This window comes from Mustela nigripes, chromosome 2 (assembly GCF_022355385.1).
Source record: "Mustela nigripes isolate SB6536 chromosome 2, MUSNIG.SB6536, whole genome shotgun sequence".
In the NCBI taxonomy this organism is placed as follows: domain Eukaryota; kingdom Metazoa; phylum Chordata; class Mammalia; order Carnivora; family Mustelidae; genus Mustela; species Mustela nigripes.
Window position 1 is genome coordinate 71,824,876 of NC_081558.1, and position 22,240 is coordinate 71,847,115.

Sequence of the window (22,240 nt, forward strand, 5' to 3'; positions counted from 1 at the left end):
GGACCATTATGTACACAAAGTCTGGACTGAACTAGTTAGTTCTGGGGAGGAGAGGAACCAATATAGCCACAGGCTTACCCACCCACATTCCACAGCCTCTTGGTCCAAACCGAAGATGCCCAAGAGGATACTAACCATGATGCTGTAATGACAGGTGGATATTCTCCCACATCTCTTGGTATTTCTGCATGCCCCAGCCCTTAACTACTAACATCTTTTTTAAGCATCTTCGGTTAAGTTTTGCTAGTGCTGTTAACAACAGCTCCCAGCTCTTGGGGGTGTAAATGACAGTTGAGTTTTTATTTTTGTACCTATTACAGTACAATGTGGACCGAGGGGTGTGTGTGGTGGGGGGGGGGGGGGGATATTCTCTACCCAGTCCTGTAGGAATCCAGGCTATCTTCGACAGATAGCTTCCAAGTCATTCTGGAAATTGATAATCCAATCAGCACACCCAAGAGCAAAGAATCCAACAAGTGCCGTTTCTTTCTTGCCTGTGCCATGGCCAGACTGCCTCACCTAACTGTTGGGTTGCGGAAAAATACAATTTAACTGTGTATCTCACAAAAAAAAAAAATTAGTTTGATGAACATGCAGAATGGCATCTGTCACAAGCAACTATTAATAGGATCATGTGGGTTTTCTCCTTGAATGTTGGTAAGCTTTCCTGCTTTTCACTGACCATTGCAAGTAATCCTGTGAGCTAGACTGCATACCATTCCCACTCGCCCCATTACAAACCTCCCCTCCAAACCAAGGCTAACATGGCTTGCTTCCGTAACTTGAGTCACTTATTTTTTAAGATTTCTTTATTTGAGGGGCACCTGGGTGGCTCAGGGGGTTGAGTCTCTGTCTTTGGCTCAGGGATCAAGCCCCACATGGGCCTTCTGCTCAGCGGGGAGCCTGCTTCCTCCCTTCCTCTCCGCCTACTTGTGATCTCTGTTTAAAAAAAAAAAAAAAAGATTTGAGAGAGAACATGAGTGGGGGGAGGGGCAGAGGGAGACAGACTCCCCAGGATCCCAAGATCATGACTGAGCCAAAATCGAGTTAGCCACTCAACTTAGCGAGCCCCCCAGGCACCCCAAGGGTGCATTTATCTTTTCAAATTAGTGTTTTCATTTTGGGGGGTAAATACCCAGTAAGGAAATTACTGGAACATATGGTAACTCTAATTTTAGTGTTTTGAGGAAACTCTGTATTCCTTAAAAGCCATTCACAGTGACTGTACCAACTTACATTCCCACCAAAACTGCATCAGGATTCCCTGTTCTCGGCACCCTGGTCAGCCCTTGTTTGTATTTTCTGAACTTTAAAAGGCATGTTCAGTGGGACCTTATTCATAGGCGGCCTGTGCAGCGTGGATCCAGAGTGTGTCTCTGCATTGGTGTTTTGTTTGCTTCTGCCAGTTCTTTACTGGCATTACTAGGCCATGGTCTTTTTCTTTGCTTTTTGCTTGTGATCTCCTGGATATCAAAATTCAAACCCAAAACCTGTTCGTGGCGTTGGACTCAAAATTACAAATTTTTAGCAGAGACCTTTTTCTCCACCTGGAACCCATTCCTTGGTTGTGCCTATCCATGGCTTTTCTTGGCACATTTCTTCCCCTGCAGGTTCTAGTTCTAGCATTAACCTTTCCAGCCCAAACCCTCAGACAATGGAGAGTACTCCCACTCACTCTTGGAAGCCAGAGAGGTACCCTGGGGCTTTACAGATCTGGTTGTCAATCCCTAATTATTTCAGCCTCCAGGGGATTTCCTTCACATTCTTTTGAGATCAGCCTAGCATATAAAAGGGATGCGGGTTGTGTCTTCCTAGCTCTTCTACGTATTTGAGGTGGTGGTGGTGTGGATTTCAAACTTACTACTCCAGGGATGCCTGGGTGACTCGGTGGGTTAGACCGGTGCCTTCCGCTCAGGTCATGATCCCAGGGTCCTGGGATCCAGTAGTGAGCAGGGATCCTTGCTCATCATCAGGGAGTCTGCTTCTCCTGCTCCTTGTGCTCTCCTTTCCTGGGCAAGGAAAGGAAGAGAAAAAAAAAAAAAAAAGAAAGAAAGGAGGGAGGGAGGAAGGAAGGAAAGAAAGAAGGAAGGAAAGATAAAGATAAACAAAAGATAAAGATAAAATTCCTCCATTGTGTGGCTGGAACTGGAAGGCCGGATCCTACTATTATGATTATATAAAAATAACACCAAGCCATGGGAAGGAATGCAAACAAATGGAAATAGATGTGCTTGAGGAGTGGGATTAGAGAGGAAACCTTCTTTTAAAAATTACTTTTCTATTACTGTTAATGCAACACAATTCAGGCAAAAAAGCAGCTGACCTAGATAAATAAAGCTCTTAACTAAGCCAGAAAAAAAGAGCCAGCAGCACAGGTTTGGGGCATTAGAGGTTTATTAAATCAAGATTTTAAATTATATCCATCTACAGTCTGTAAACAGATAAGTACACATGTGAGTAAAAGGCTCTTAGATTGGAAGTGGTGGAAAAACGAAAAGATCCCTTCGTACACGGGCACCTCATCACTCTGTGGGCCAATGCCATGGGGCCAGGTTTTAAGAGTTAAATGAAAGACCAGTTGTTTAGCTCAACTCCACCTGCTAGGATGGATGTCAAGACAGATACTTGTTCCACATTATAGTAGGCTGGATTATAGCAAGGCAACAGTGAAGTTTTTACATTCACAGATTGGCTGAACTAGTACAAATTAAGCTTTTCCTCTAGATGTCTCCCTCCCTTTTACCATAATTAGTAAGAAATAAGAATTAAAATCAAACGATGGACCACAGGTGGTTACAAAAATAGATAACTCAGAGAGTAATAAATATCTACAGTCAGCAGAGCACAAACTCATAAAATTTGCCATTTTCCATTAATGTACAGAGTATCAGAAGTTATGTTCAGGAGGTACAGTCGGCAGACTTCAGATCAGCAAGAGAACACTCATGAAGAAAAAACAAGTAGGAAACCTAGAGCAGGAAGCTGAATGCAGATGACATCGTATGTAAAACAAAATCCTAATTCCTCACATCTAGTTACCCTACTTAATAGACACAATTAGCTTACAGCCCTTTAAGTATCTTAAAAAGTAACACTTTATTATCTATGTACAAATTTTTAAAAAGATTAATCATGAGATAAGCAAAAATTGATTAACTTAAGAGTGGCATGAAAGATCAGTGAAATTTGTAGATTTTGTGTGCTTTCATAGACTTCAGTGTATGAGGATTTAAATTACCCCTGTATGTTCTGGATTGAGTTTTTAAAATTCCCACAAAAATCTTTTCTATAATCATTTCAGGTATAGAAGGAAAAAAAAGTCCCAACTGGAAAACTAAAAAAAAAGAAAAAAAAAAAAAGTCAAAATCTCACAAAGTGACTGAAAATCCATGAATATGTAAGTGACATTCATACGTTCCCTTAACACTTTCCAAGTGCTATGTAAGATAACTATAATGCTATCCTGAAATCAATCTCATTTAAGAAGATACAGTAATTTCCATTCTAATTGTAGAATTAAAAGCACTTATTCGACATAATGTGCGTTTCAGCGAGGCTGACCTCCACTTGGTTGTACTCGACCGTGTCACCTTAAAGCTTCATCGAAGATTCATTGCAGGCCTGAACTGTGAAAGTTCAGAGCTAACAATGCCACAGGTGGGTAGTCATTCATCCTCACTTCTGCGAGGAGTGAAGGGTATACCTGGGCCGTCATCAGGTCACCACGGCCTAGAACAGTGTTCCCTTAAAGACTCGGCAAGATTCTCAAAGAAACCTTGGTCGTCTACAGTGTTTGGAACTTGCCAGATAGTTCTACGGACATACTAACACACATTCTAAGCCTTCAAGAGGGGTGTGCAGAGGCAGCTTTTTCCAAATGGACTTGATCTTGCCGGAGAACACCCCGACCACCATGGGATCCCAGGACACTCATGTCCTATGGGACATGGTTTGAGAAATGCCAATCTGAGCAGACTTTCTGAAGTAGTGGTTCTCAAGTTGTAGTGACCATCAGAAACACAGGGAAGGCATATTGAAGTATAGACAGATACCTCACCCCAGTTGAGAAGCCTGGGATGGGACCTGGAAACCTGCATTTCTGAGACTCTAAGGGAAGCTGATGGAGTGAGGACGACACTAAGCGGCAGCCGTCTAGACAATGGCCCACGCCAGTCTCAGTGGCATGAAGCCCTGTTCGAGTCTCAGGAAAGGCTGCACATGGCATTTCCCATGACCCATCGAATCATGGGAGATCGGATCAGCGTGGTGATGCCTGAGGTCTGGGCACCGCGGTAGGGTGGAGGAACACTGGGCTTCAATCTCAGCTCTCCCCCTACTTGCCAGGTGACCAGGTACCATGACTGCAACTCGAAAGAGGAATCATGGGAGTCCCATCTCAGTGGATCTGTGAGGCTCAGAGGAAATGTTTGCACAAAAGGACTGCCCAAGAAAAAGCATCACACAAGGGTCATTAATCAGTAGAATGTGTCAGTCACAACAGGAAAAGCCTAGATGCGTTTTCTGCCTTCTGCCACTGCTGAGCCTCTATACGAAAGCACATTCTGGCAGCAAATGAGGAAAGAGGCTAAAAATGCAGAAAACTGCGAAGAGGAAGATACATAAGTGGATCACCCAATTAAAAATCTCTAATTGTTAAAAAAAAAGATCAACCCACAATCAAAGTAGTTAATTATGCTGGCTTTGAGATAGAGTTTAAGTTACAGTATGTTGATCTTTGAACACACTCACTCCTCCGTTCTACCATGGAAATGCTGGTTCAGTTTTAACTTAAAGAGAATGAGGAAAAAATAAAATCCCTTCACTCAAATGCATATGGATTGGATGTAAAAAATTTAGCTGAGATCATTCCCATCTTCTAAGCTATCATGGTGGGAAAATTCAAAAAGTAATTTTTTAAAAAGGACCTTTAATTTTGGTTCATAGAAATATCCACAGCATGAGAAATGAACACAGACTCACACATTCATACATGTGTCTATTTGTTGCCTACCACATCTCAGCCAGTGAACTGCATCTTGCAATTCAAAAATGAACTGGTAAAAATTCATCCTCACCCATGATGGGATTATGGTCAAGCAAACATCGTGTTGCCCAGTCCCAGTTTCCATCTGACCGAAAAAGACTGATCAGAAAGGCAACACGTTCCCCACAACGCTGCACCATCCACTTTAGACGTGCTCTGGGTGGCTCTGGAGACAGGACAACATCTCTTGAACGGGTTTGCCTTCATAGCAGATCTGATACACTGCCGTAAACAACGGGAACCTGGTTGGGAGGAAACGTGAACAAAGGCAAGTTGAGCCATCTGGTTTACCTCACAGAACAAATGAGCCTTCCTCTCCTCCCTAACAGATTACAGATGCGTGTGCTACTTTGGACAACAAAGTGAACGCCATCTATTATATTCCTCTATCATTTGGTGGGCAGAGAGCCTCTGCACAGTGGTTGTAAGATGTTGCTATGACCCAGACCATCCTCTGCCGACTTGTTTGGTGTAGACAATCTCCAAACAAGTCCCACGGTAATCCTTGCAGGGCCATCTGCGGCCATTCACATGAAGAGCTGTAGCTCCGGCACTTGGGCAAGTCTGGAATGAGTCCAAGCTTCTGTCAATAATTTAAGAGACTGGAGAATAAAAAATTGCAAGGAGGTATCATTCTCCCTCCTCCAAAAGGGATCATCCAAGGATAAAGAATGAGGCGGCCCACGTATCACCATAAATAGTTCCAGTCTGGAACATTCCTCCAAGAATCACTGATCTCAAGATGGAAGCTGGGTTTATTTTGCCTTTTCTTCCAGGCTGTGAACATGTATATAAATGAAAAGTTTGAAATGGCTGAGGGTACAAAGGTGTGGGCCAATAATCCACCGTGAGAAAGGACAGCATTATCCCAGGGTCCAGCTGGCTCAGCAAGTATTTTAAACAGCAGGTATCACCATGGAAATAACAAAGTTAATTTCAATCAGGCTTCTAAACACACACACACACACACACACACACACACACACACACACACACACGAGCGCGCGCGCCCAAAGTAAGCTTGACAAGATCAATAGAGTCTTAAAGGCCATTCTGAAAATTAACTAGCTGGAATCCTATAATGACAACTTAACTTACGAATGGCAAACAGCCCTGTTAGGTCATATGTCTATCACTGTGGGTTTTATAAGGTACAGAATGTTTTTTTTTTTTTTTTTTGAGTCAGGTAGGCAGTCAAATCCACAGTCTGTCTGCTCTGGGCAATTTTCAATTGGGCATGACATGTTGTGTTAAAGCCTACTGTATGAAGTGACTTACAGGTAACCTGCAGAATAGAACACTTGTCATGTGGCAAGTGTGCAGTTAAGTGACAGTTTATACACACAGCCACAAGACAGCCCCTAGGTCCTAGCAAGCTCTTGGGAGGTCAGGGCCCCAAGTGTTTTATTCACTTCTGGCACAGTGCACAGATTGAAAGCAGGTGCTCAGCGAATACTGTTGAATGAACACTGGGAATGGGAGTTAGAGCCCACAGATTTTAGCCCCTTCATCTTTCCATGGCTTAGTTTTCCTGATCCCATGATCAGAACAATTTGTGTCTTCCCAGAGCAGGGTGGCAGGTGATGAAGGGCCACCCGAAGCTGTTCCCAAATCCCTTCACTCTTTACCAACACTGCAAACAGCCTAACGCTCCGTTTCCCAGCCTTACTTTCTCCTAGAATTAGCCAAGGAAGCAAATTCTAGAGAGTAAGACCCAATACTTCTGCTGCAGAAAATAGTCTTCTCCTTGAGAGGCCCTGGAAGAAAATTCTCCTTCCCCAGACTGCACCTGCTCCATGTCACTGAGTGAAGCTGTGTATGTGATGCATGGAGCTGCTGCAGCCATCTTGAGGTTTTGAGGGAAGACTGACAGGATTACTGAGAGGCACTGCATCAACACCAATAATGTCCACCTCCAGAATCCTTGTTTCATGAAAAAAATAACCCTACTGTTTGAGGCTTTTTAAACTGGGCATTGCTCTTGCAGCCAGAAATGCTCCCAACTTTCAAAGTGTGTAGATGGAATGCTAACAAGAGATTTGGAGTATGTGTGTGTGTATGGGGGCGGAAATCTTATGGACAAGTTACTTGTTTATTTTTCACAACCACCCTGTGAGATGGGTAACACTATCCCCATTTCATAGATAAGGAAACTGAGGCACAGTTTCTAACTCTGAAGCCAAGATTCAAGCCTATACTGCCCATCTAAATGTTATTTTCTATAACATAAAATGCCGTAAGGCCAGTTAGATCAGTTTGGGGAACTCTCTAAATGAGGTTAGAGGTGAAAGGAGGGTGAAAGACAATTATTTCATTGAAAAATATTGGCACAAGCCAGTCAATTAGCCATCCCACTAATGGACACCGAGGCCTTCAGATGTGTCAGTCTTCAACCAGCTGCAGGGTATGGAGTATTATCAGCAAGGTCCCAGCCCTCAGGAAGGTTACAACACGGTTCTGGGCTGAGGAGTACCCCCAGATCCCAATTCATCCAATGAAGTCCTAACCCCCAGGACTTGTATTTGGACCTAGGGCCCTTAAAAAGGTAATTACGTTAAAAGGGGTTCATAAAGTGTGGGCCCCAAACCAATATGGCTGGCGTCCTTATGAGGCAAGGAGATTAGGACTCACACAGAACAGAGGAAGACCACATGAAGACCCAGAGGAAAGACAGCCATTAACAAGCCAAGAAGAGAGCCTCATGAGAAGGCACGCGCTGACCCTTTGATCTTAGCCTCCCAGACTCTAGAACTGTGAGAAGGAAATTTCTGCCGTGTAAGCCTCTTGGTCTGTGGTATTTTGTTGTGGTTGCCCCGGCAAACGAATGCAAACACCCGATACTCACACATGCCCCTAAAGAGGCATGCACAAGGAAATGTAATAAAGCAAATTTCCGAACAGCAGAGAAGCCCAGACGATGTGCCTATCTATTAGGAGGAGACTGTTTAAATAAACTGTGGTTCTCCCACACTGTGGAATGTTCTGCAGCCATTACGTGAGAGATCTGCGGGTGCCAATGTGGCACATTCTTCAAACCCTATCCTCCAACAAAGGAAAGCAGAGCGGAACGTGGAACACAGCACCCATCCCCTAAAAGGAAGGATATGTTAAAAACTCAGAAAGCTGCCTGCAGTGAAGGTGGGGCTCCAGAGTTAACTTTTCACTGGATGCCTTTTACTAAGATTCGAATTTCCTTTTTTTCAAACAGGAGCCATGTGCCTCTCTCCCCCCACGCCTGCAGACTTTAAGTAAATTGCACATTTACATAAGAAGCCCACAGCTCCTGAGCAGCAGGATGCTCTATACCTGGGGTTCGCAAGCCACAGCTTAAGAAGCCAACCTGGCCTGTGGCCTGTTCTGCGCTGCCTGCAAGCTAAGGACAATTCTTGTATGTTTCAAGGGCCATATAAGGGAGAAAAAAAAAAAGAATATACACCAGAGAGTTGTATGTGGGCTGCAAAGACGAAATATTTATTATGCAGTTCTTTACAGAAGTTTGCCGACCACTCCTGTAAACAGGATGTTCAAAGCTGGGAGAGTTATCTGCGTCTGGAGGAGGTGGATGAAGGGGGGTCTGAGGACAGACCCAGTCACCTCAAGGGTGGTCAGGGCTGACACGCCTATTAAGGGGGGCCATCTAGGCAGGCCAAACAGCAGGAGGGCACAAAAGCCTCTGAGAAGAGGGTACTGGGACAAAGGGAGGTCTGCTTCAGCTGGAGGGGTTGTAGGGCGTCCCAGGACAGTGACAGAAAGTTCCAGGGGCACAGAACTGAGAGGCACTAACCTACATGCCAACCGGATGAGCAGGAGTGAATCAGAAGACTTGAGGTAGAAGGCAATCATCAGGTGTGCTGGTTTGATTTGGTGGGTAGAGAAAAAACTAGGGCACAGATAAAAATATGACCTGACCCAGACCACATGGCTAGGAAGCCCCCAGGTGGCTGGAACATTGCCCTCCGGTTCACTGCACTTTCCATGGCCATGGGGGCGGGGTGGGAAGAGAGGAGATCGGGGTATTGGGGTGACAAAGGGAAAAAGAGCAAGGTAGAATGGCAGAACTTGGCTAAGCAGCTCTAGGAGGTGAGTGCAGGGGGAGAGCCCCCCAGAACTCTGCGCCTCAGCCTGTGGGAAGTGAGGTGTTCCCTCCAACCCGGCAGTGACCTCATTAAGCACAGGCACAGCCTGTTCCATTTCTAATCAAGAGAAAGAAAATGGGATGTGACGGAGGAGGGGCATCTGCTCAGAGCCGAGGTTCACCTGCTTGATTACACCTGCTTTTCTAAAACAGGCACAGGTACTGATTCCAGAACACCAGTTCCAATCCATAGCCTCCCCAAGTTCCACGATGGAGACAGACTCGTCCATTATCAAATACGCCCCACGGCAGCAGACAGATGGCACTTGAAAACCGTGATTAGGAGATCATCAGCATCCACAAACACCCAAATGTTTTCTTAAGACTTTAGAAAACTGATAAATATTTAAGGTTCAGTAAAGTCGCCCCACCACAGACAAGCACTCCACTGTTTCCCCTTAAGTATGGAAGGAACACCAGGCCCATCAGAGGTGTTTTCCTTTTAGCCACAATTTACAGGTAATTCTCCTCCTCTGGAGGCCTGTTTATGCCTTCCATCTCTGCCTGGCTGGTTTTGAAAGCTATTTCAGAAAGATAAAGTGCAAATTAAAGAAGGAAGACGAATGTCCTGTCCTCCTTCCTTTTCAACTTTCTATAGGGAACTCTACAGCTCACCAGTGTGTACTCGTGCAGAGGAGAGGAGAGCTGGATGTAGGGGAGGTAAAGGTGGGTGGTCTGGACCAGCAGACATCTGGACTGAGCCGAAGAGGAGGAAGGAGACACGCCAGAGAACCAGCAGCCACGTCTCTAACCATCACTGGCTCAGGGGGAAGTGCGTGCCCTGGACTGACCACACCTGGCAGCGTCCACGCAGCCGCCCAGCCCCCTCCTCTCCCAGGCAAGCAAACCTCTCCCTCCCTCCTGAAAAGAGGAGGGTACGCAGAATATGTTGCGCAGCAGTTACTAGATGGTGTCGCCGGCCTCGTGGTTATGGAAGGCGGCTCAGCAAAAATAAGCAAGATAAAGGGCCACAGGGCAGCTGCAGAGAGGCTGGGGGCTTGGCGGGGCGACAGGGTTTACTCCCTCAATCGGGCAGTTGATCAGGCTGTCCCAGGCCCACCTTTAGCAAATGACCATCCCGGAAGGGCAGTGGAGGCTAGAGGCACCCACCCGTTCATCCACGGGACACAGACACTGCCAAGTTCCTGGGCAAACCTGAACGCAGGTCGCTTCTAGTGGGAGCATTCTGGGCTACCTTGCACGTTTCTTCTTTTCTGAACTGTCTGACCTTTTATTAACAAGACTGTATCTTTTTATAACAAACAACAAGGTCATCTTCTGTTCTGAGTTCAAGACTTATGACATGCAGTTCTTACCGAACACCCTGCAGGATAAACCAGAACCTCAACCTTCGTGTTTTGTAACCTGCTTTACAAGACTAAGTTCTTCTTGGGGAACCTGGGCGGCTCAGTCAGTTAAGTGTCCAACTCTTGGTTTCAGCTCAGGTCCTGATCTCAGGGTGGTGGGATTGAGCCCTGTGTCAGGCTCTGCACTGGGCATGGGGCCCGCTTAAGATTCTTTCTCTCCCCCTTCCCTGCCCCCCCCCCCCCCCCCCCCCCCCCCCCCCTCCCCCCCCCCCTGCGTGCTCTCGTAAGTGCGTGTGCTTTCTCTCTCTCAAAAAAAAGGGGAACTGAGTTCCTCTCCCCGAAGCTGAGGCTGGTTCTGTGTCAACACTCATTTTCAGGGCAGGAAGAGGTTTCCTGCCACAGATGTTCACATCACACAAAGGCGGAACTATTTGAGCGGAGTTCTGCATACAGCTGTGCCCAAGTGCACTGACTGGGATGGTGGTCATGAGGGAAGCAGGAGGTGGCTGCCCTCTGGTCCCAGGGACAGTGGGGGCGGGGCAGGGGGGACTTACTTGTCAACCAGCCCCTTCTGTTTCAGGATCCGGTATACTTCAGCGGATGTCTGCGGTCCTTGGAGCTTCTGTCCGTTCAGCATCTCCTTCTCCAATTCTTCGATGGTCTTAAAATCAAGCAGAAATCGCTACTGTAAAGACTAGAGAGTCTGGTGCCTGGGTGGTGCAGTCAGTTCTGTGTCTGGCTCTTGGTTCCGGCTCAGGTCATGATCTCCAGGTCATGAGATGGAGCGCCCATGTTGGGCTCCGTGCCGAGGGCAGAGTGTGCTTGCCTTTCTCCCCCCACCCCACCATGCACACATGTGCACGTGCTCTCTCCGTCTCACAAATAAGTAAGTCTTCAGAAAAAAAAGACCAGAGAATCTCTTATTTCAAGAGGAGCGCTGCAGAGGGGAACTGGCATCCTCCCTCCGCACAAGCCATGGAGAGACATGCAAGCTGAAGGACTCAGGCAAAGGTACTTTAAAGCCAAAGCAGCCTAGTGGCAGTGGGATACGCCCAGCAAACGACAAACGCCTGCCTCTGCTTCCAGGGGACCGCAGCTTGCCCCAGCCCAGGGGTCTCAGTGAGGGTGCACGTGCCAGGGGAGGACAAGCCAGGGGCTACCTTCCCGGTTTTGGCAAACGCCTCAGCCACCCTGCGGTTCCGGCCTCCGTAGCAGGTGGTGATGAGGTCAGCCACGCCGCAGCTCTCCAGGAAGGTGGCCGTGGACACCTGGCCCTTGCAGAAGATCCTGGCGAAGGCGATCATTTCCATGAGCCCCAGGCGGATAACGGCAGCTTTGGTGTTGTCCCCGCTGTGGAGGCCGTCACAGAACCCGGCTCCCACTGCTACAATGTTCTGTGAAGGAGACAGGGAAGCCCCAGGACACCTGTCACATGCCTGCCACAGATCTAGGCTGCCAGAAGGTGGGGGAGAGCGGGGGGGGGGGGACACACAGGGCCACCTGGCCCACCCTCAGAACGCTCCACCGGTTCCCACGCAGCCCCAGCTTCTACCCTTGCGCCCTGATGGCCAGAGGCAAAGAAGGCACCAGGCTTCAACGCTCCTGTTTATAGGACGAAGGGCCCAGGTCTGGGGTTAGCAGGAAGCAGGAGCTGGGGAGCATCAGCCAGAGGATTAAAATGGCTGGCTGAAGGCTCTGCTAGATACTGTTTGGACAAACTGCCTTCCCCCCACCCCCTTAAACCGAATGCCTGATTAAATTATACCATTCACATGGAAATGTATGCAGGTCCTAAGTGTACGGCTTGGCGTACACTCACAACGTACTCACATCGGAACACACCCTTGGAACCAGCACCCTGACTGAGAAACAGAACCTAACCAGTGCCCCGGAAGCTGCCTCTCACCCCTCCCAGTCCCCACCCTCACCAACGTACTCACAACCCAGATTTGCTTCACCTGTCTTTCCATTCGAGCCATGAACAGGCTCGTATGCAATCCTATGTCCATCTTTTTCTCAATTCAACATTGTGTTTGTGAGGCTGAGCTGTATTTCTACCTAGAGCACCTTTATTTTCACTGCTGCATTCAATTTTAAATTTTATCTTACTGAAACAATTAACTAACATATAGTGCGGTATTGGTTTCGGAGGTAGAGTTCAGGGACCCATGAGTTGCGTAGCACACCCCACGCTCAGAGCATATGAATACAGCACCATTTTTTCCAGTTGTTCTGCGGATTGGCAAGGGGATAGTTCCTGTCTGAGGTTACCGCAAATGCTGCTGCTGGGGCCAGGCTGGTGCGTGGCTCTGCGTGACCACAGGCAGTCATTTCTGTTGGGGGTGTGCCTGGGAGTGGAGTTGCTGGGTCAGTTGTCTACAAATGTGCTGCTCAAGCTTCAGCCTTTTGTTTCACTGAAGTATCCCTATATAAGCATTCCCAGTCCCTGAGCTCCCACTCTCACGTGGCCCTCTGCCACGCACAAGGCAGGTAAGACTGAGACCTGCCTCTTCAGAAGCTGACAATCTGGTTTGGGGATCAGCACATTAAGGGTGAACTGCCTGTTTCTGTGAATGTCCTAGAGGCCAGGCGTCCCCTGCTTGTTTGCACACCATCTGTGGCTGCCTGGGTGCCTTTTTTTTTTTTTAAAGATTTTTATTTATTTGACAGAGAGAGAGGGGGATCACAAGTATGCAGAGAGGCAGGTGGCGGGGGTTGAGGGGAGCAGGCTCCCCACTGAGCAGAGATCCCAATGTGGGGCTTGGTCCCAAGACTCTGGGATCATGACCTGAGGCAAAGGCAGAGGCTTTAACCCACTGAGCCACCCAGGTGACCTTGCCTGGGTGCTCCTAACAGAAGATTTCAGTACTTGCTACGGACACAGACCATATGGGCCACAAAGCCAGCAGCGTTTCCCATGTAGCCCTCGCAGAGAAAGTTTGCCAACCTCTGACCTAACAGGAAAATAAAACGGATGCACATACTTCTAACCTGGGCGGAAAGTGGTAACCCACAAGAGGCGCTAAAATTCCGATTGTCATTTCAACCTATGTGTACCAAAGCATGCCCTGCGGGCTGTGGGAAGCTCTACGCAGGGCCCAGAGAACAGTGCTGGGGGACTTGGGGGCTGAGGGTGCCCCCAGGGAGGCGTTGCCAAGACAGAATAGGACACAGAGCTTGTCCCCAATGAGCTGATGAAGAGAGCTGGCATATAATGAACAACGAAGTGCATCCAGGACGAGAGCGTGTGGAGTGGTGGGAGGAGCCACAAGCTTCATTTCAAAGCAGGGAAGGCTGCACCGGGGTGGGGGCCTCTCAACGGGGCCTCACGGCCTGTGTAAAACCAAACCACCATATATGACAAGTCGTATCTGCATGTGCCCACTCAGTAAGGACTTCGGTCAAGTCGCCAGGTTCCTAGCCCTGTCCACGTTACTAGCTCCTGCACTGAGCACACACTTGATGCCAGGGAAAATACAAGTATTTTCCCTTTGTCTAACCACACAGCATTTTTCCATACTACCTGATGACTACTTAGGAATTTGTGCCTGGAGGGATCTTAAAATATGAAGCTAACTGGTAATGAAAAGGAAATGAAATAAGCACATCTTTTCCTTCCCCTCCCCCCCAAAAGTGTTTTTTTATTAATGAAAGAGCATCTCTCAAAACATCAGGTCTATAAAATTTGAGGGAGGAGGTTAGAAGCAGAACAAACCGGGGAGAAAAAATGTCTTTTCTGGTTGATATGCCATTTCTAATAAAACACATCAAACCCAGTATTGATGTGGCCAGGCTCACCCCGAGAAACAGAGTGGCCATCTGAGCACAGCTATCACTCGCCAGGAGACCAAAGACACAAAGCCATTGCAGATGAAAAAGAAAAAAAAACAACGCCAAACCACTGAGCCCTGCTGAAGCTTTTGTCTACTTCCAATACACCAATAAAACAGCACCCTTTCTTCCAAGTTTTGAGGGCAGAATGAAGAGGGCTAGAACAGGGGAGAGGGGTGGAGGGGCCCACAATCTATCTTGTTCTCTTCCTCGGGAATAACCCCAGGGCTTACTCTGGATGCTGGCTAGTCTTCTAGTGGCTACTGACATGGAAAGGGAAGAATAAAAAAAATTCTTTTTTTTTTTAAATTTTTTAAATTATTATTTTTTAAATTCTTAAAAAAATGATTAGAAAGCTGGCATGAGCACATGCAGATTTTAGATGAATTCCTTCTCCTTCTGTGCTCTAGAGGGTCTCCTAGTGAGGTTATGAGCTGTTCTAACAGACCAACAAAGCAGCTTTCAGGTGGATCACTCTCTCCCCCCTACAAAGGCTGGACTCCAGGGAGACCCCACTTCCCACAGCTGTGGGAAGAGCTGACGAGGAACTGGGTCTTTTGCATTCGGAACCTGAGACAGCCCATCTGGCCTATGTTTTCCTATGGTACTAACTTCTGTCTGTACCTGCAAAAGCCTCCCAGCTCCTTCCTGCCCACACAAGCAATGGACACTGCGGGTTTCATCAGCCACCGACAGCATCCATCTTTCCCTCTCCAAGTACCTGCTGTGCGCGCTCAGTGACACAGGAAGCAGGCAGCTCCCGGGTTGGCACACTCTTAGGCTCCAGCAGCCTCCCATGAAGAGAGGGAACGGGAGAGGCAGCAGGAAAGGAGCCAAGATGTGGAGGGATGAAACAATCCCCTAACCTTCCAGGCAGAGCACAATGCAAAGATGAGGGGAGATGGCAGGAAAACCCAAGGGCTGGCTCCAGAGAGACCCAGACACCCCTCCTGGCAGAAAAGCCAGACTAAGGAAACCAGGGGAGACACTAGAAGCACAAGCTCGGAAACCCAGATGGCCTCCAGCCTCTGGTTCTCACTTCATCTCACTGCTCTGTGACCTTGGGAGAATGACTCCACCTCTCTGAGCATTCTGTGCCTTGGGGATAAAATTCAGGGCTGGACAGACTCTTTCAAGGCCCTTCAGGTGGTGACATTCCTCCAGGAAAGCTGGTGCAGCTGTGGGCCTGCTCACAGCTGGTAAGTGGGACAACTCCGAGGCAACAAAGAGATACCTGGGCACGGGGGTACTTAGCACAGAGGCCATGAGGCCAATTGTTGGATGAGCCTGCTGAATGGCTAAACTGAAGTTACCATGGCAACATGCCAAGGCCTAGGATCCAAAGGGTGAGACTGTTGAAATGGCTCTCTGCTGTCTCCTGGACCATCCCGTGCCCCCTTCACCACAACGTAACCAATTCTGGAGGTTACTTGACCAACCAACCTCAGTGCGAGTCTACAGACTGAAATGAGAGATACGACGACTTCCTTCCAACAAGGGGCTCCTAGACACAGAGGAGGAGAGAGGGATTATTTACGAATGCCTATGGAGCGCCCACCATGCACCTGGTCTCCTCTATAGATTCTCCTGACAGCCCTGGCTCGTGTGTCCTTTGCCTCCTGGCCTGCTCACAAAGGTTCCGTGGCTTACTGAGAACACCTCGCTGGTTAGTGACGCTGTCCCAGGACCTAGATCCCTGGGCCCACTCTGTTCCCTGCGCCTTGCCCCTTCCATGGTACAGCAAACTTGGCCCAGCCACTCCCAGACGCCACAGGGTCGGAGACCTTCCAAAACCCTCTGCAATCAGATGTCAAAGGGGAGTGCCTCTCTGGCCTCTCTGGTATAAAGGGTAGGGTTAGGAGAAGAACCGATTGGTGGGGGAGGGGGATAATAAAAATGACAGTTGACCTTCTTGAACCGCTCTAAGTGCTTCCAGTATTATTAACTGGTTTAATCTTCACAACATTCTTACAAGGCAGGCACAGTGAGAGGGGAGGAAACTCCCACACACAGGGTTAAGTAGCTGGTCCAAGGTCACACAGTGGGACCTTTAGCACCAGGCTGCCTGGCTCCAGAGTTCGGGGGGAGGGGGGCAGAGGGGAAGGTCATCACAGGGTGGTACTCTAGGTCAGTGAATGAAAGGCACAGAGGGGCCACCTCAGATTTGAGGTAAGAACTTCCTAACAGGAAGAGCTGACCTCACCCAACCAAAGGACTTGGAGGTGAAGGAGTGAGCTCTCAGTCACTGGAAGCATCCAAGCAGGAGCTGTGTGGACGAGCCCTGAGCTGCAGACCAATGCTTCTGACCTTTCATGTTACTGCTCTCAGAGCAAAGACAGATGAGGGTGCCCAAGGCCTGGGACCACAGCAGCTCTTCTGGCCCTTCTGTGACCCCCTCACCAAAGGGCACACAGATGAGGCCTACCTCAGTTTCCCCTAGATGGCTGACCTCCCCACAGTGGGGGCGGGGGTGTTAGAGAGGAGCAGGAAGCCACTGCAGGATAAATGCCTGCCTTCCAAGGGGATCCTGGGCACTGATCCAGTTTAATCGCCTTATGATGGATCTTGAAACCCTCTCTCTCTCCCTCTACCACTTATCACTGTCAAAAGAAAAATAAACACACTGAGCCAGTCAGATCGTGTTTGAATAGCATCCGAGCAGATGTCCTCTGAGATCGCTCAGCTGTGAAAGTTATCATTATCCACTGTGCATTTAAATCTGCTTTAAACTATTCTGGAGCTAAAAATACCATGATTTTCAGAAGACAGACATGCTTAAGCCCTTCCCCATTTCCTGGGTTATGGCAATACTCAGAGGCAATCATTCGCCTTCAAGTGCCGTCTTTGCAATTCTTAAAGTCTGTCCTTGCATTTCTGAACCCGGGCGGGTTGGATAGGACGCCACTCCTTCCACTCCTAGCTTCCAGAAAGAACGCATAAGTCTCCCGGTGCAGGGCCCAGGCTACCTGCGCCTTAGGCAAACACTCTCACCACGCGGGAGGAAGGGCTCCAGTGAAACCCAGGCATTAGTCCCTACTGCCTGTACAGGCAGCACACCATCTGATTCTACCCAAGGCCAGCTCCCAGGGCTGTGGGCCTAAGGGAGAACTCTGTAGAGTGTAGGCTGACCCCGGGCCAGGCACTGTCAGAGCTTACAGATCAGGCTGATGTTCAAGCCCACACTGAGCTCACCAGGCTGGGCACCCTACAGCAGTGATGTCCAACAGAAGTTTCTGCAATGATGTAAATGTTTTCTGTCTGTTCATCCAACAGAGTCGGTAGCCACGGAGACTCCCCAAAGACTCATGTGGCGACCGAGTCTTTGAAATGGGGGGACTGTGGCTCCAAAATGGAACTCTTGATTTTTTTTAAGTTTTAATTAATTTGGATATAAATGTAATTGGCCACATATGCCTAGTGGGATCCAGCAGTGTGGCCCTGGCTAGACACTAGGCCTGAAGCTGTGCTTCACCACGGGATTTATCTCAGCCAAAGCACTGGGAGAAACTTAGATGCCCAGTATCAGGGGTGCTTAACCTCACTACTGAACATCCCTGCCAGGGAATGTCCTGTGGCTGTTATCCCCTAATCTACTCTCCTCCTCTTGAGTCAGACAGTCCCTGACTTTCACGCAAGTGTATGGCTAACCAAGAGAGAAAAAAACAAAAAACAAAAAACCATTTCCCAACATCTTTTGCAGCTAGGTACCGTTACAGGATTAAGTACTACTGCCCACTGAGATGAAGCCGATCATTACCATCATTACGTTGTGACTCCCCAGAACCTGCCTTAAAGGACATGCCCTTTATCTTTTTTCTTTTCTTTTCTTTTTTATCTTCCTTTATCACGTGCCCTTTATCCTTTCTTTTTTTCCACCCTACTGACTGGAAGGCAGAGGTGATGACTACAACTCTCATCGCCATTTTGAAACATGAGGATAAGCACCTACCCTTGTGAGCAGGAAGGACTGGGTCCCTGAGATTCTGTGGAATGAAGCTATCACATGGATTCAGGACTTTTATATAAGAAAGAAATTAAGTTCTACTGTGTTCAGCCACTATTATTTTGGGTCACTGTTAATGAAACCTAATCCCGATAAAGCATCTGTTAAAAATTTTAACACAGGGCACCTGGGTGGCTCAGTGGGTTAAGCCGCTGCCTTCGGCTCAGGTCATGATCTCAGGGTCCTGGGATCGAGTCCCACATCGGGCTCTCTGCTCAGCAGGGAGCCTGCTTCCCCCTCTCACTCTGCCTGCCTCTCTGCCTACTTGTGATCTCTCTCTGTCAAATAAATAAATAAAATCTTTAAAATAAATAAATAAATAAATAAAATCTTAAAAAAAAATTTTAACACAAGTTGAGCTGTACAGTTATGATTTTTGTGCTTTGCTCTGAGGACTGCCACTTAAAATTTACATTAAAACAAACAAAAATACACCCTCAATGAAAGAAGCCACACGCAGAAGAGTATACACTGGACAACTCCATTATGAAAGTTCTAGAAAATGCCAACTCCAGTGTACAAAGGCACATCAGTGGCTGCCTGGCTGGGATAGGAACTGAAAAGGGACATATGGAATCCCTTAAGGATGATGGAATTGTTCTGTATTATGGAGGTGATTTTCAGGGTATATGCACACAGCTGTTAAACCCCACTATATTAGGGGACACCTGGGTGGCTCAGTTGGTTGGGCATCTGCCTTCAGCTCAGGTCATGATCCCAGGATCCTGGGATTAAGTCTAGCATCTGCCTCCTTGCTCAGTGGGGAGGCCTGCTTCTCCCTCTGCCTGCCACTTCCCTGCTTGTATTCTCTCTCTCTGACAAACAGATAAATGAAATTTTTGGAACAAAACAAGAAACCCCACTCTACTAAGCACTTTAAATGGATGCAGTTTAATGTATGTCATTTAGGATTAAATAAAGTTGTATTTTATTTTATTTTTTTTTTTTTTTTAAGATTTTATTTATTTATTTGACAGAGAGAAATCACAAGTAGATGGAGAGGCAGGCAGAGAGAGAGAGAGAGAAGCAGGCTCCCTGCTGAGCAGAGAGCCCGATGCGGGACTCGATCCCAGGACCCTGAGATCATGACCTGAGCCGAAGGCAGCGGCTTAACCCACTGAGCCACCCAGGCGCCCCTAAAGTTGTATTTTAAAAAGATATTCCCTTACTGGAGATTAACAGAGGTCAGAGGTAAAGGAGATTCTGAAGGCAGTAAAACGCACTACAGCAAAATGATTTTGCATAAAGTTTTTACATTTTCTTTTTGGTTTTATCCTTGTAGTGAGCTGTTTGCTTTTTTTTTTTTTTTTTTTTTTTTTTTTGGTAACTCAAATGCCCTCATGGTTTTGAGCACCAAAAGGAGAGTGTACATTTCTTTGATTCCTAGAATGGAGATTACCAAAGACTGTTAATTTAAGGCGAAAGAGTAAAACATGTCAAACTATTTGAATAGTTAAGATCCAGTTTTCTATTTTTAAAAAGGGGCCATATACATACCTATACTCGCTAAAAAGACTGCAATGGTATAGGAAAAAAAAAATAACAACCAGTGGTGATCTTAGGATGAACGGAGTCTTGGTGACTTTAACTTTCTTTGCATCCTTCTGTTGTGTGAAACACAATGAATGTGCACTAATTTTATAATCAGAAAAAAATAACAAACTATTATGTAATAAAAGAGACGACGTCCCATTCGTCCTTGGTTGGCAGCCTCTGACAAGCGAGGACTTCATTTTATTCAACTGGACACAAACCAAAATAGTTGGGCTGTACACAGGAACCAAAGAACACCAAACTAAGATTCTCGGAACCCGCCTTCACACTCCAACTGTGCCAGTATTTGCTACATTCGGTGATTTAATCTCTCTGGATCTCTGTTTCCCTATCTGTATGACGGAATGGTTAGACTCAGTTACTGCCAAAAATGCTAGTTTCTCAGTTTTCAAAAATCCCAGCTCTGATGCAAGCCGATAGGCATGATGATAACTGATCCTGTTTCAAAGGATAGCCAGAGGAAGGATGATAAATGGTCCTCAACCCCCATCTGTCTCTGCCCCCCCCCACGCCCCCCATGAACCAGGCTCTGCTCTGGTAGTAGGATCCACTTAAAGGTCTCCTGCCAACAAAAATGAAAAGCCAATCTACGTTCAGACACAAAACCATCATAAGGTCCCATTAGCTGGAGCTTTTCCAGAACTCTCCATCTAGAATCTCTCTTGTCCCCCAAGCCCCCTTTGTTGTGGGCAGGATCTCACAAGCTTCCCCATCCACCACCAGAAATATCCAGTCACTTAACCACTGTTTTGGACCAACACAGGCTGGTGCTGAGCAATTAGGCATTCATGATGCCCCTGCTGTCAGGTGGTTATTAGCTTAATGAAGGACTATTAAAAACACATGAAAATCTCAACCTAAAAAAAAAAAAAGAAAGAAAGAAAAGAAAAACCACACAAAGCAGCCAAAGCCAGTGTCCTAACTGTGTATGCAGCCTGCCCAGAACGTGAGAAATGCCCCCCCACAAACTTTCAGAAACAGGGCCGTGTGCTGCCCCCAAGGGAGCCTGAGCCTTTCACTGACTCTCCTTCATAAAATCCTCGTTGTACAGGCACACGTGACCACACAAACATAAGATAGGAATTCCACGAAGTGGTTTTAAACTCTGACGAGAAAAGGGGCGCCTGGGTGGCTCAGTGGGTTGGGCCGCTGCCTTCGGCTCGGGTCATGATCTCGGGTTCCTGGGATCGAGTCCCGCATCGGGCTCTCTGCTCAGCAGGGAGCCTGCTTCCTTCTCTCTCTCTCTGCCTGCCTCTCAGTGTACTTGTAATTTCTCTCTGTCAAATAAATAAATAAAATCTTTAAAAAAAAAAAAAAAAAAAACTCTGACGAGAAAAAAAGGACGTATGTACAATCGAAAGAAAGAGCAGGAAGGCATTCGTTGGATTCCCGTCTTCTCAGCATACTTTCTATCTCCGCAATTTTTATTTTATTTTATTTTATTTTTTTAAAGATTTTATTTATTTATTTGTCAGAGAGAGGAGCGAGAGTGAGCACAAGCAGACAGAATGGTAGGCAGAGGCAGAGGGAGAAGCAGGCTCCTGGCTGAGCAAGGAGCCCGATGTGGGACTCGATCCCAGGACGCTAGGATCATGACCTGAGCCGAAGGCAGCCGCTTAACCAGCTGAGCCACCCAGGCGTCCCGATCCGCAATTTTTACCTGACAAAGACTAAACCCAAGCCAGATTGCCCGACTTCCTTCCTGAGGTGCTCAAATTCCTGAAAAGCAGCTTTCCTACAAAAGACAAGACTCGAAAGTGCCTCAAAGCAGGGCAGTCATTCACACTGAGGCTTTTTTTTTTTTGAGAAGGCAGCTGATTCCACTGGGAAAAGGATCAGAAGTGCAGCCCAGCTCCCACTGGCTGTTTCCCAGCATCAGAGAGGGCCCCACCACCAAGACTTCCACAGGCCGACTGGAACAGGTCAGGAGCCCACGTGGAAACGCTTCCCTCTAACCTCCCAAGTCGCTGGCCTCAAGAAGCTGCTTCTTTCATTGGCCCATTTCCCTTTGCGGGACAAAGATAAAACTATCCTTAGTGCAGCCTTTGTCAGCAGACTACTTTCCCTTTAGAAAGAACCAATCAAGCCATCGAACTGAAGGAGTAGTGTAATTCAGAGAGAGGTAAGTCCCTTCCCCACTCAAAGACAGTGTGTAAGAGAAATGTATGAATTCACAGGGGGAAGAAACACCCAACAATGCTTCACTCCCCTGAAAACTCTACAATCAAGGTACTCTCCGAGCTTTTTAAATATTAATGCTGCCAATTTTCCAAAAGACAAAACACCACACTCCACACCACCCCCCCCAATTTACAAATGAAAGCCAAGTGGAGTGGAAGAGGAAGTCCAACCACCCAGGACAGGCA

General features: G+C 47.4%; 1 protein-coding gene across 1 annotated transcript in view; it reads right to left on the minus strand.

The window, feature by feature from the left end:
• Positions 1 to 2,376: 2,376 nt before the first annotated feature.
• GPD1L (glycerol-3-phosphate dehydrogenase 1 like) overlaps positions 2,377 to 22,240 on the minus strand; it is a 62,655-nt gene continuing 42,791 nt past the window's right edge. Inside the window, exons 6-8 of the mRNA XM_059390784.1 lie at positions 11,647 to 11,880; positions 11,041 to 11,147; positions 2,377 to 5,286 (exon numbers count right to left, since the gene is read on the minus strand). Coding sequence (XP_059246767.1) covers positions 5,190 to 5,286; positions 11,041 to 11,147; positions 11,647 to 11,880 — 438 coding nt within the window. The 3' untranslated portion in view covers positions 2,377 to 5,189. The remainder of the gene's footprint in view (positions 5,287 to 11,040; positions 11,148 to 11,646; positions 11,881 to 22,240) is intronic.